This window comes from Trichoplusia ni, chromosome 19, assembly GCF_003590095.1.
Source record: "Trichoplusia ni isolate ovarian cell line Hi5 chromosome 19, tn1, whole genome shotgun sequence".
NCBI classification, from domain to species: domain Eukaryota; kingdom Metazoa; phylum Arthropoda; class Insecta; order Lepidoptera; family Noctuidae; genus Trichoplusia; species Trichoplusia ni.
Window position 1 is genome coordinate 995,737 of NC_039496.1, and position 15,647 is coordinate 1,011,383.

At 33.4% G+C, this 15,647-nt stretch overlaps 1 protein-coding gene across 4 annotated transcripts in view; it reads right to left on the reverse strand.

The window, feature by feature from the left end:
- The window catches only part of LOC113503452 (protein unc-13 homolog A), a 56,265-nt gene that overhangs the window by 25,098 nt on the left and 15,520 nt on the right, over positions 1–15,647 (reverse strand). For all 4 annotated transcript variants that reach the window (XM_026885431.1, XM_026885432.1, XM_026885430.1 and 1 more), the window contains one exon: positions 14,789–14,929. In XM_026885431.1, the coding sequence (XP_026741232.1) occupies positions 14,789–14,929 (141 nt within the window). The remainder of the gene's footprint in view (positions 1–14,788; positions 14,930–15,647) is intronic.

The window sequence follows — 15,647 nt, forward strand, 5'->3', positions numbered from 1 at the left end:
TTAAACCCTACAATAATTTTAAGATAGTAATTCTAAGTGATCTGTTTTCCAAGAGAATACTTAAAGTATATAAAAGGCCAAGATAAAAGTGAATGAAATATAACATCCATTTTTCCCTTTAACCAACCACATGACATCATTTGTCACTGTACCAACTTGTACCAATAAATGTTCGGTAATACACATTTTCAAAAGGTCGATGTATCGAAATAAACGCAGATAGGTATAACGAAAGTCTGATCTTAAGATGCTATTATAATATTTAAGTTATGTTAGATGGTAGAAATTACATAAAAACCACCTGGTCAAGGTTTTAAGCCACCATATAGGAAAAGAACTGACAACTGGCTGAACATTATTTATTGAATTCTACAAATTAGTTAAATGAGATCTCAATAAATATAATATCTGGCGCTCAAGGTAAAATGGATGCTTTTATCACATAAAAAGGTTTAGGTGGATCGGGTAAAACAAAAGTCCGATATCAACAAAATTTGACAAAGCGGTAATCCGAAGGTTGCAGACCAGTAAACTTAATCCCGAAAGTGGTTTGGATCTCTTTTTAATTTAGATTTCAGTTTTATATTTAGTCGAACAAAGATCGAGTATCGATATCGTAAGCTACCGATAAAGCGTAGTTCCAACTCCAGCCACTGCTTGAATTGGCGCTAGAGTCGGGTTTCGGGGTATCAACTCGGTCTCAATTCCATTGATGCAGAACTAGATTGATTCTTTCAATTTACTTACAGATGTTTACATAAACTGTCCCATTGGCGGAAAATATGTACAACATCTGCCTAACGAACAAATAACAGTCCATTGATTGCTCCAAGTTGTTTAAACAACCAAAAAAAAGCAGCAAACAAACAAATCAGGAAAAACCAAGCAACTTTCACTATTTGCGCTCCGATTCGAGAAAGACAGAGTCATACCGAGACCAATATAACACGTCGCCTTATATTGTAGTCCCAGTGATACAGCTTTTTATTTGGTAACAACCAACGAATACCAAATTCGACAAACATGGGAAACTTATATATTATGCAAATATTATATGGTACGTGTTCGGGTGGTGTACGTAATGAAAGTGAGAAATTCAGGGCGTTTGTGCGACGATAGCTTCTGTTTAGGTAATATGCAATGTACACTGCAAATAATCGTGTTTTGGGGATTAGCATTTTTGTACAAACGCTAAGTTTTAGTTTGAAGATTTTTGTGATATAATCTTAGGTAAGCAAGCGGAAAAGTTGATCTCGTTAAATCTCTAATTAACAACACGATTCAACATTTAAATATCTAAAACTAAACGATTCATTTATATTTGAAGCTTATCTTACTTTTTCGTTTTTGACCATCTTTATTTTATACTAGCTGTTGCCCGCGACTTCGTCCCCGTGGGTAGAAGATATAAGTTATGATTTATACCTGCCCTGCTCTTTTTTTCACATTTTCCATTGTATCTTTGCTCCTATTAGTCGCAGCGTGATGGTTTATAGCCTAAAGCCTTCCTCGATGAATGGTCTATTCAACACAAAAAGAATTATTCAATTTGGATCAGTAGTTCCTGAGATTAGCGCGTTCAAACAAACAAACTCTTCAGCTTTATATATTAGTATAGATTAAAGATACCTGACTAATTTTCTAACAGCCATACCCCATTGAACTTTTGAAATGACAAACGCACGTTTCTAACTTCGAAATATACGTTACCATACAACTCTAAAAACAAAAGAATGAATCTTCTAACCGGACAGTGACATATACAATGCGGCACTATTTGAATTTGGGACAGCCAACAAAACAGTTTGAATCCCCGACTTTCCACTATCGAAAACAACCATTTACATAGAATATTGACTATACTGTATCCCGCTAGTACAATCCTTTAGCCGTTGTATTACATCACCCATGGGAAGCAACAGATCTATTTGAAACTGAAACGATTTGTCAATTTTAGTTATTTATAGTTGTAGCTCCATTTTGGTTATTATTTTCTATTTTGTGTTACACGATATTAAGTTAAAATGGGTTTTTGATCACAGTTTGAATTAAATGTAGAGATCAATTTTTGTATATAATTACTATTTAGAAAGACATAATAAAAATTGCTTACATATTTCATACCTTTAAGCAGCCGTTTGTTCATATTATTATGGTAATTATTTTCAAAAAGTTTATAATCAATAAATAAAATAACCAGGCAAGTTTAATAGTATCTGCATAAAAGTAGAATACATGAATTATTTACAGTCCTAAAACATTCAAACAATATTTGCACGACCTATTCTCAAAATGCGATTCAAAAGCCCATAAAACACAAAAGAGTTTTATTCCAAACAATTTATTGCTAAGGAAATTAAGGAACATTAATCCTTCTTGGTCCCGTTGCGCTAACAAATTTGTCTCGGCTTGGTTGAGGCAATCAGAGCGGAACCTTGCACCTTCGACCGTTAACTAAATAATACTGGACATGTTTGTTTACGGAAACACCTTGGGAATAAGGAAAGAATAAAAAGGGAAAACAATTTTTAATTGAGTTTGGAATACTAATTGTTTTCGGGATTTGGAATTAGAAAGTCAGAATTCTGTTTTGTGATTTTTCTTTGTTTACATAATTAAACACCCACATTGATTTAATGCACTAATTAATGAATTCCTAGGTGGCTTACGATTTTCAATACTGGCAATATACCAAAACGTTCGTGTCGTGTTACAAGAATATAAATGCAAGTTGACTTACAAGATTACGCTATTTGACAAGACGACAAAAAATATCGATAAAACATCACAACCATAAATAAGCTAGGCAGTATTTGTACATCATCATTCTAGTATCGTTGTGTTTATAATACCTAAGCCTGCCTAATGGACTGTCAAAAATGGCTGATCGCCTCACGCGACGATACCGACTTGGGCCAAATATTTCAAAATATCTCAGCATTATACCGATTTCATCAATACATTAAGCTTTATACAGTACCGAGCTTTAGTGCGGACATAAAACAGCTCTCAAATATAGCTTCCCGTTTTCCTTGTTTTTGTACGGTCAGCAGAAGGATACGGACGAAAAGGGACGGAGTACCTACGTTTATAACCTAAACGGGCGAAGACACTGGCTCCTGTAGCACAGGCTTTAAGCCTAGCACAGGCGTCAGGGTTACATTTATGCTGAACTGTATTTTTATGTCAATATTTTTTTTTTTTTTCTTTGTTTTTCTGTCAGTATGTGAAATGTTTACTAATTGTTGAAGATTCGTTTTGAATACGTATTTGATATACTTAATCGATCTTGTCATCTTCTAAAATTTAATTCAATTAGGAATATTTTTAAAAAACATGAACACAATATTTTGATGAACGTAACTTTTTTTAGACACTGATTGATCTAGTGGCCAACCTCGTTAGACGCAGCGAACTATTAAAACTACTAACTTCTCCCATTTAGTGTCAGCACTTAAGTAGAAAATGGGTTACAAACTGGTTCAAAACGTATTTCAGCTTAAATTTTAACATTTGATATACTGCCTATAAATTGGAACTTATGATATTATAAATTGTACTATTAATAATCCAATAAAGCCATTAGCTTATAATAGTGTTAATATTTAAAACAGTTAACCATTAAAGAACGCTAATAGGTGCTTATTCTTTGCGATAACACTGATAATAATGAATGGTAACTTCCCTAATTATAAAAGATAGTAATTCCAGAATTCTAGACTTTTATCACTAATGAAAAAAAACCACCTAACAGAAAAGAAAAGGACCTCATTTTGATCAAAAGACTTAACAGTTACCACACTCTCAGTTCTAAACCCTACTCACAAAGGTTATTTTAACAAACCATTGTATTCTATATACGTGTCAACAAATAAACGCCATCTTTAAAATGGCCGCCCGTGTAAGTACACACATATACATATACGTAACTGTAAGGAAACGGAGAAAGAGGAACATCATTAATCTACGGAACCGAGGGCCAAAAGATCAGTACCATAAACTTTTAAAGCCGTATCGTACCGTACCTTTATATCGCTGCTATACAGTGTACTAAGGCAACACTGTATATCGCTCTCTCTTTCGCACAATGACAATCGTCTTTCTTGGAGATGTCATAGTACAGGGTTTTGTCGAAAAGGGAAGATACAAGTTCAAATCTGTTAAATACGAATCAGGAGATGTTTTATGGAGCGAATTCGCTACAAAAGGTTTTCCTTCAATTATAAGAACCTTGGAAAGGGATTGTTGGAAGAATGACAATAGTGATCGTAATTAACAATTGGAAGTAATCACGGTCGGTTCAATAATTTTATTCCGGGAATTAATTGGGTCGCTCCATTTGGTTTTTAATTTAAAATGAGATAATGATAATGCTAAGCTGAAATGTATTATCTTATAAGACACGTTTAGATTTAACATAATAATGTTTGTTTCATAATTTTGAGCAAAGACATTTTTATATGAAAATGAGCTTGCAATATTTAAATTTTAATTTTAACGATATTTATTTAACACAAATGTGTAAAGCCCCGATATAAAATAATGTTGTCTTTACGCAATACGGCTCAATTATTTTACATCGCATTCGCAGTTATAATAAATATTTCACAATGTTACTTTTTCATTAAATACATTTTTGATTGCATCAAGCTATTTTGAGCTTCCCGCTTTAACCATAAGCTTTTAAACCGGGAACTGTTATCATAGTAGAAATGAGACAGCGCTACGAGCTATATAATACGCCGTCTCGCTTTAACAACGAGCGACACGTCTACTTTAAAGCGAATAATAAAAGTACTGATATTTAAAATTAATTTGCAAGTTTGATTGGAAATTCGTTATTGAAACGTCGCAGGTTTTATTGAATATTTACGAGTATGATTTTAATCCAATTTTGTTTTAAATTTTCAAGAGATATGTTTGCTTTAACACTGCGTTGTTTTCCGGGAAATCCGTGTTCAATATTATTACTTTGATAAGGTGAGTGTGCTTACGACATCGACGAAAATTGTTTACTCAGCACGATGTGTTGATTAAAATTATTCAATTGATATTACTGCTGTTTATTTGTTTCAAATACAAAAATCTTTTTTTTAATTATTTTCGTGTGGCACTACCTAGTGCCAGTGTTATAAACCACCCGTTGGACATTGTTTAGCAAGGCATAATTACTTTGTGATATACATATAAAGTCCAGAAGACATTGGTGAATGCCGAAATTAGATCCTTCGATTTTACTTGGCAATCTAATCTAACTGCTAAGCTAAAAGTACTGTATCATAATTCATATATGTATATCTGAAGTCTATTTACTAATATCTTTAATACATTTTAAAATAATGTGACATTTAAAAACAGTAATAAACCTGTTCCTTAATTAGAATTTAATGAAGTTCTATTTTATTTTCAAACTTTAAATCTAATTTTTACCATCTACATACCACCCAATATAACACCGAAGTCAAGTTATCGGTAGAAAGGTCCTATCGTTATAGCTAAGCACTCAATTAAGGTAATATTTGCGCCAATAGCTTTAAAACACTAACAATCGCATTATTTTTTACTGGAAAAGTAAAATACTAGTTAAGTGACTGGAAATAAGCGCTTTGATATTTAAATTATGACTTGCTATTACTTATCGTATTCCGTACATAATAAATAACTGAAGAAATGGGAAAGACATTTTAGGTTCTAAAGCCTGAAATTCTTAGGTGTGTGTAAGTCAAGTTCAATACTTTGGGCGCATGGTTTTGCATATTTTCTTTAAGAGACTTCCGCGCTACAGGTTTTAATCCTTGTGCCGCATGTGATTTCATAAACATGTAAGTCATGTATACATAAACTCAAAATCAGGTCAAGCATTCTTGGATCTCACACAAATGCATAGCCTACGTGAAGATCGAACCTGAGGCACCCATTCAACAATCCGTGCATTGGAACCTTCAGTCCTTAATGTAAGTGACATAAAACTCTGATCTAAAGTTCAAACAGTATTTATATTATTATTGTATCATGATTCTAAGCCGTTTCATTTCCAAATCTAACATTCTTTTATATCTTTAACACAAAGAAGTATATTGAACAACACCTATCAAAACCTCACGATTTCAAACTAAAGCTATTACAAACTTTCCATTGTAGCTACGGGCAAAGTTGAGGGACGATACGGCTTTTTAAACACGCGTGCTGAACCCTAAAAGTATAACACTAGCCAGTAGGTGAAGTAATGCAATTAAAAGTTGGTGGCGTGCGACATAGCTGGCTTGTGGCAATTACCGTCATAAGAGGTTAAAATGCTGAAACGAAAAGGGCCTTTGTTCGGGTTCAAATCGTATGTGCAATGGTTAAAGGGGACTTTAAAAACTTAAATGGTGTTAAACGGTGTGTCGGTTGTTTTGCTGCCGTTCTAGATCGCAGTGTCGGGTTAATTGCTACCGATCGATTTCCTATCGGGGACTGTAATTGGTTTGATAGCATATCTTACCTTTTACACACCTTAACGTACCCATTGACATTGCTCAGTCCCTTGTTTGTAATAAATACAGGTCTATAGGTATATATGCTTATGACACCTTCCAATATTTTGAACATAATAAAACCACAATAATTTTTTTTTCGTTACAATTTTTGTTCAATTCTTTTATCACATGACCTTTTTTTGTTTAGCTGTATGTAACTAAATTGTCGTTCATAGATCAAACTAATTCTGTCAGCATTTTAGCACAATTAAACATTCCTTGCCTTTTCGAGTCATTAGCAACTTAAAGTTTCTATACCCAAAGTATTTTACAAAACGGCAGCAAAATTTCCATTTAAAACAAGATAAATGAGATATTCGGAGAGCGAGAGGTCAAGTGACGGTACGGAAACTAAGCCATTACACCAATTTGATAGCCGCAACGCTACAAGCCGGTCTAGACGGATTATCAGCCTATCTAAAGCCATACCGCAGCAATGCTTAACGACCTACACCAATCGGTAACTGCCATAACTATTCGACCGCAAGCCTTTAAGCTACGAGTCTATACATTCTACAGGTAAATGTGGTACAGTTACCATGGTAACCGGTAAACGTCTTAAGCTTTATTTTGTCTTATAAAGTGTTATAGTGGAATATCATATAGATTGTTATTTTTAAAAGGAACAGTAAGCAAGTTAAGCATTTTTTAAAGACTGATAAATGGTTCCATAACAGTTTTCCACACGATTTTTCTCGCATGACACAGAATGCTTCACAAAAGGTAGAGTCGTAGTGATGTTACATAGTGAACTCCGAGTTCGATTTCAATCATTATTCTACCTGATGGTCATTAAAACCCTTCCCTCTAATTGCGTCCCTTTTATAATTATCTATACTTTGTTTCCGCTCTCCATTTGCAAAATACGTATTACCGGAATGGTCCTACGATTGCTGACTTGTTATTACGGTGGAGTTAACCGCAATTGTTTGTTAGTTCCCGTGTTTGTTTTCAGTTGTTCTGTGACTAAATATTGTTTTGTTTAAAGGGCGTATTTGCTTTGATAAGAAGAACGTCCTTGTATCTTATCTTGGCTTTAATACCTATTGATTTTTGGTTTACTTATATTGTGACAAAGATTATTGCTTTATTATTTTATTTTGCGAATATTAGATACAAAAAGCAAAGGACTGGCAAAGATGTGTTATGAAGCTTGCACAAAATTTACGACCGAGTTCTAAAAAAGAAGTAGAAAGTATAAATTACAATAAAAATTAAACAGAATCGACATACATTTAGAATAATAAAACCCGATTCGAATGAGCTTGCAGAAAGTGAAACTTGCATTGCATTCAAAATTATGGCTTAAAACATTGTTTTAACTGAATACCCTTTTTCGTAATATTTATAAATCCCAGCCCTGTGCAATTCTGGACTTTATACGTTGAAGCATAAAATTTATAGTTGCCTGAATGTTTATCTTAGCGAAAAGCTCGTAAATTTCAGAGAGTTACTGCCGGGCTTGGAGCAGCAAGTCTGAAGGCTGATCAAAAGGTATCTTTACATTACATTTTATAGAGCAACACGAAGATTTTTTATCTAAGCTTGAATTATTTTGAGGTTAATTTTTGGTTATTTTGGAACAGAGGATGTTTTGTACTGCAGGCTTGGTAGATTTGTCTTTTATCTTACCCGATAAAATTCTGACTTTGATTTATTTCAATAATTGATTTTTTTTTACTTATCTCATAAAACATCTGTAAAACATTTAGTTGTCTAGCTATCACAGTTAGAAGGAGACAGTGTAGTGACAGACGGAAAGGCAGCGTAGTTTAATAAAAGCGCTCTGTTTTTACCCTTTGGCCCCAAAATCCTAAAAAAAGCGACTAATATATTATCATCTTTCACTACCACTTACTTTCTCACTTGACATCCTAATATCAGGTAGAAGCCCTAATGGATTCGTAAACCTACACAATACACGAGAGTTACCTAAGAAACCAAGTGAAAATGTACACAATATATAAACATTGACGGAGTTGATAAATGATAGGTGTACCTTGAAAACATCTGCACTATCTCGGCTCTTGTGTTATACCGAAATACGTTTCTAAAAAGGTCTTATATGAAAAATTATGATAATGGTGTATCTTAAATTCTTTTAAACCAAGAAAAACTTTTTCAGGTTAGATTTTCATTCTAAAATAATGTTAAGTTCAAAATTGTTCATCGCAGACTCTTTTTCTATAGTGAGTAACGCTCATAACGTTGATCGCCACTAGCATACTGTGGGTTGACGATTATAAATCCAAAATAGAAATCTAGTTTTCCATCGATGATTACCTTCACAGTTTATCAATTTGAAATAATGACGAAAGTATAGTTTGCAACTTGAGATCAAACCTGCATCTCATACAGATAAATCCCTACACATAACCGCATTTTGAACTGATCTTATTGATTGTTATAACCGCAATCCTTACTTGAAATAACCTATCCTTAAGCCGTGAAAGCAATCTACAATAAGCTAAGTTTAAAGCTCGAAGTTTTCTTTTGACCACGACACTGCAATGCTCTCAGAGTCAAGATAATCCCTTCCTTTGATGGCATTTCACTACTATCCGCAATAGTATTGCAGAAAAATATATTGTGAGAACATTTCATTTATGTGTATTGAATGAGGTTTCACGAGTTAGTAAAGATGACAGGCTTAACTATATCATGAAGAGATACTTATTATATTATAACTGTCATGAGGCTCATCTATATCAGGATCAATTAAATAAAATAAATAATACCTTCTCTTAAAGTGGCTGCTATCACGATCGGTGTATTCCATTGAAAACTTCGATGCCTCAAAGGTTCCTATAAGATTTTCGTGATAAATCCCGTTAAGCAATTGATACTCAATATTGTTTTTTAATGTTCCATCTTCATGTTCTTTTTTTATATTTGCCGACAATTAATACTAACACTAACTTTCAAAGAAGGAAAAATAAAAAGTTAAAACATTCGCAAAAGTTCTAAAACAAAAAGGCTATATGCGTAATAAAGGCAAGGAGTTAATTAAAATTCCTTTGCTATTACGTAGTTAATTTCAAGCTAGGTTGGCTAAGAGCTGCGAACTCTAATGGGTCGTTACAATGACTTGAACATGTGTAATGGGTTGAATAACCATCACAATTTGCTCAAAGCACCGTTGTTAACGCTCCACATCATAAATTTTCTATTATTCACACTTGAATATATTTTTGACTTTTTTGTAAAAACAAAAGCCGACTCTTAAGTAGATAGAACACTGTTAAGATATAAAAAAATACCGGACAAGTGTGTTAGGCTCATGCACAAAGGTTGGCGTCCCCTTATTCATAAAACAGTAAAAAACTGGCTTTTTGCATAGCAACCCCCTTAAATGTGTATTAGTATTCTTTAAATTAGTTTACATATGTTGTTACATCTGCGATATTAATACACCAACTGTAAGTTTTATTGCTTTGTTATTTTTATTATGCTTCAGGAATCTAGATAAACCTTAAACATAGAAATAAAATGATTACAAGGTTCCTACACGTGTAATTCAATAAAAAGTTAATGTAAATCCAATTTATATTCAGGTTATAAAACCAGAGTTTTCTTTTGAGTCCTAATTGTGTAACTGTCTCAAATCTGTCAAACTATAATGGCGAGATAGAGACAAAAGGTTTCTTAATACGTGACAAGAACAAATTTATTTATCTCAGTATTTTTTACGTCACAATCTAGAAAGCCCACAAGGGGGCGTTTGTTTTTCTACTACAGCCACGTACCTACAAGTTAGACGAAGAGAGAATTGCGGTTGTGGGAGTTAGACAGAGTAAGTACTACATGGCGTATCACCATCTCTTTTCTATAACTGCTAAAATGTTACTTTAATAGAAAGTGTTAGACTCCTTGAAGTCAAAGGTCGAGAAGATACGAAGATAAAGGAAACTCTGAGGCGGGCGACGACACAACTTTTAATAACATTAGATTTTACTCGGAAAGGAATTTAGTAAGTTTAAATAATAGTTCTTTTACATTATTTTTTTGGACGAAAATTGAGTTTTCCTTTCGTTTCTTTGGTCAATTGTAGCGGTGTGAACTTCATGAATGGAAAGTTAGCTTGTCATTTTAACTTTTTAACCACAAGTGATTGTTACATAGTCCTACGTTGAGCAGCTGTCGCTATGCTCATAAATTGTATGGGTCAATAATTATCGTTTAAATTTTTTATTTATACGAATCCAACCGGCACTTGATCGATGCTAGAGTATTTAAAATAAGAAAAGGGACGCCGATCTACAACGATTAATGCACTATCAGGATTCAACGACGACTGCGGCAACAACCATAATTTTAGAGACACCTGTGTTACATGGTTATATCCTGGCGTCGTTCCAGAGTTATTTTATGATGAGAAACTGTTGAGGTTGATTTATTTGCCATTTTTTGTTCAGAAGCAGCTTGCTTACATAGTGTTTTCGTTTAAAACTTAAACCATTTAACAACTGTATAACGACTTGTTGTAAACCAACTTTAAAAACAAAATTACTATTGTGTGATATATACTTCGTGTTTCCTTTTAAAGTAATCTAGCTTGACATAAAATCATGGTCTTATTATCTAATTTTCATTCTTCGATAAATTAACACTATAACATTGTAATCACGCGCAAATGTCGGCCATATCTTAAACCAGAACATCATTAAAGTACCAAACTTATAGTCATACTTCTAAGTGAATTAATTAAGCTTAAATTAAACATCTCTTGGTCGTAGGTTACATCTTGTTAATGAGGCCACACAACCCTCCCCGCCTAAGTTATTAATTCATTTTGTTTAAGGTAATAAGATGGTCTTATATTTTCCTTCTCTATGTAAAAGTAAAGAAAGGCTTCATTTTCCTACATGGCTCTTACCTTTTAAAGGGATTGAACATAAAATAGGTATCAGAATAAGCACTTGTGTAAGCGTTTATCTGAGTACCTGTTACTTAGGAACTGTTGAGATCCATATGCGTTTAATATTTTATACAAAAAAGTACAATGGGTATGTCTTTGTTTCTTCCTTAAATGTATTTAATAAGTTCCTCGTTTTTATAACTTGTCTCAAAATATAATTTCCATAGAGAAAAACTGGCCATGGACCTAAGAATTATTTACTCAATTTCGTTTTCTTAGAAAGAAACTAGTATTATAACAAAAATATGTAAAATACTTATAAATCTAAAAAATCTTTTCTTACCTTTGATTAATAAGAACTCATAAATCACGAACCTTCTACAGTGAAAAATAAAATCGGTTTTTTTTGCATTTATCGATTTTATTTTCAAAAAATGTGTTGCCTTCAAAATTTCGATAACGCACAACCACTTTACGTATAAACTTACACTAATCAAATCCGTCAACATTGTAGATTCTGCATAATATTTCTTGTACACTGAGCAAAGGTACTTAATCAAACGTCAGTCAAGTTACGTGATACCAACCATCTGCTCAAACAATGATCCGGTTCTAACGTAACGCGATGTCATTCCTCGAGGGATTCCCACTAACGACCTATTATCACGATTCTTTATTTCTGAAATGGATTACCGAAAATTGAAATAAAATTCGTTCGCGAATCGCTTTATTTAGTTAATTTTACAACTTGCTGTCCCCGCAATCTAACAATATTACAATGCAACCAAAATCCAAAAAGAAAATTGCCCTCTTTCTATATTTTATCACCGTTAAAACCTTCCCTGGACTTTTACGAATGGTACAGCCGTTGTCGAGTTTTGCGAAACTAACGAACTGTGATAGCGAATGTCAAAGTGAGACAACGCAATGCTCAGTGTAAAGTGGCCGTCTTTCTTCCTCGCCCCTTACAATATCACTTATAGAAGTTGACAATTACAGTGTTATCAGTATTTAAACAATATCCCAGACAGTGAATTAAGAAGTAGAATTATCGTTTCATACTGTATTTGGCAAGCGGAACCTGGTTAGACTGGAAGCTAACTAGGTCTCTAGGTACGATTAAAATCAAGAACAGAAGTAATTAATGAGGTTATTTTCCTTCCATGACAATAAGCACCATCTGGTTATGTATAGTACATGAAGAATTAATTACTAAAGCGCAGTGTTCACAAGTTCATTAAGCAATGTGCATGTTATGTAAAAATAACAGAATGTAAACGTAATGGCCGCGTGTTCGCTCGATTCTCTTTTTTTATCTCTGCCCTTCCCTAATTAGTGGCGGGTGGCTTTTTACAACGAGGTTTTACTACCTTCTGAAGTTAAGATAAGGATGTTCATGTAAACTTATTATGGGTTTTTAATTAGCGAAAACTTTTGCTCAGGAATTATGAATAATTTCTAACAACAAAGTTGATTTTTTTTATTAAAGAATAAAGCGTACTTTAGTAAAATTAATTGTTTTATTTTTAATAGTGTCAAATTTCAGTTTTACAGAGGTAATACTGATGCGAAGTCACTGTAATAATAAAATTACGTCACACAGAACCTTGGCAAAAATGATAAAATTTGATTAAAATTCTTAGTAAAAAAAGCCTGAAAATTTAATGTCACGTTCATTCAATTTCACTCTGTACAAAGAAATTTTAATTCCATCAACCTTAATGCGTTCATACCCAAAGTTTGTAGGAATATAAACATTAAAATTCCCTACGGACGAGGTCGTGGACAGGCTACATAAAATAGCCAGCTTAAATTATTTGCATCACAAAACTGGCCACCGTTGTCAACACTCCCGGGGCCGAATGTGGGAAAGAAATTATACTTTTGCATTAGCTAGCAGTTTCGCTTAGTTAGCCCGCGACACAAACTTTTCACATTTATTCCGAAAGTTGTTCCATTCAGCTCGGCTCTGAGCTTAGGTACATTCGAATACAACTATATTTGATTGTATGCTCGAAGGAATTTTAGTACGTCTGTGATAAACGACCGACGTAATTCAAATTAGTGGCACAAAGGAACGATCCGAGCGAAAAATGTTGAGGGAGCTTTAAAGACTTCTGTTTAATTATATCTTCTTAATTGATTACGTATCTCAAATTTGTCAATAATACGGTTTTGCTTTTGTTCTGTCGGTGTGTTAATTGAATATTATTGCACTAATTGCTTGATCCCTTATTAATCGTAATAATCCTTTGGTATTCATTGGATTTTATTTATTAATTAATCGAAACTCAATGAATACGAAATTGAATGAAGGAAAAATTGAACAATGGGAGGGAAATAATTCTCTCCAGTTAATTATTGTTTTTCTAGATGAGTTCGTCTAACAAATGAGGTTGACCATAAAATTGTTTCTATTGTGGGCACAAGACGGTGCCATGAACTAAACGAACTATATCTCATTTCAGAACAAGTTAAATCACCTATTTAAGGCAATAGGAAGCGAGTAGTAGATGACAAATGTCGACACTGTTAGCTGCAATTCCACAATTAGTCACAGTCAGCCCTCAAGTCCAACAAATCATTAGAACAATATCAAATTACGTTTGTCAAGTTCAGCAGTTGTTAAATAAAAAGTAATTACCAACACCGCTGGCTTCAGTCCAAGGCATGGTGCCAATTCTGAACAACCTGTTGACTGGCCATGTGAATTGGAAAATATTGTATCAAAAATGAGGGTAAGAATCTCGCTAACTTTTTTTTCCGCCGGTCATTGTCCTATTACGTAACTTTTGTTATTGTAGTAAATATTAAGGGTTACAAGTTGCTACATCGGTGTTTGAACTATGAACTCTTCAAGATCTACAAGTGAGAGTGTTGCATTTGCGAAGGGAAGACTACGTACTGCTTATCTATGTTCCCAAGTTGTGGTAATTAGTTCTTTCATATTCTTTTATTTTTCTCTACGATTCAGTCAAAATAGTAACTTTATTAAGCTTGAATTGGATTCATCTGAAAATGCTTATTTGATTTACGCCAAAGTTGAAAATTCATCTTGATGATAAAGTGATTTGTTCAATCGAATTGGCAATTTCTTATATTTGAACCTAATTTATTATTCATCTTAACTCAAAAACACGAGATTTTCAGTTCCTTCTGTGAAATATAATTCAGAACTATTTACACTGGATTTGAGCAGATGATAATAATCCCAACATCTGGTATTTAAAGAGACTTTGTACAGCTTAATATTTTCGGTGACTAAAGAGAAAGAAAATATTTTCAACTCATTATCATAAATTCAATATCAAAAAACCGTACTATCATTATGCCAACACAATCTATAACGAAGACACATACTTAACACTTCCAAACCAACAAAATAATGTCTGAAAACAACACTTCCACTTACTTGGACATGGTAGGGCGCCACCTTCTCCTCTCCCTTGATCTCGACGTTGATGTGCAGCCTGATGGCACCAGACACCGCTGACTTGTCAGTCCTCTTCTCCAGGTTGTACCACACGTCCATCTCGCCTGATAAGGTTCGCACCTATGGATAGATAGATGGTAAAGGATGGTAGGCATAAAGAGTTATGTGTGGGAGATTAGAATCCTGTATATGCAATTGGACATCTTATGTCTGGTGTTTGCTTTTATTAGTACGAACACTTGACAATAGCTATATTGCATATAGCTTGGGCATTGATAACTATGAACCAGCTTACTGAGAATTGGCGGTTTGAGTATTTATAATGACGTTATTTTTTTTTGCACAAATAATTTAAAGAAGCTGGAAACAATAACACTCTCGCTTACTTTTATTTTTATTAAAATCAGCTAGTTGTCCTGATGAATGAGTAAAGAGTATCGTTTAAACGTGATTTTTTTAAGTTATATTCATACCTAGAATTTTATGCTTATCGTAAAAACGTAACTGTGTTTTATAATGAAGCTTTAAAATGTAACTCTGTTTTAATAAGATTCATAAAAGTTTGTATTATAACTTTGTGACTGAAATCTTACAAGAGCAGATTAAAGCCGTCATTCATAATTTAATTAAAAATGCGATGTTTTATTTTTCATTGTCAATACTTTGCGTTTATAAAATTATTATGTTCTGATATAGGTATCTTCCTGAGAAGCAAGCCTGTTGCATTATGCATTTGCCCATTGTTTCATTACGTGTTACCCGGTATGTGCAATTGTAGCTAATGGTTCCACTAAAAGACTCTTAAGACATTGTGTCAAATTTTAATTAAAGTATTATT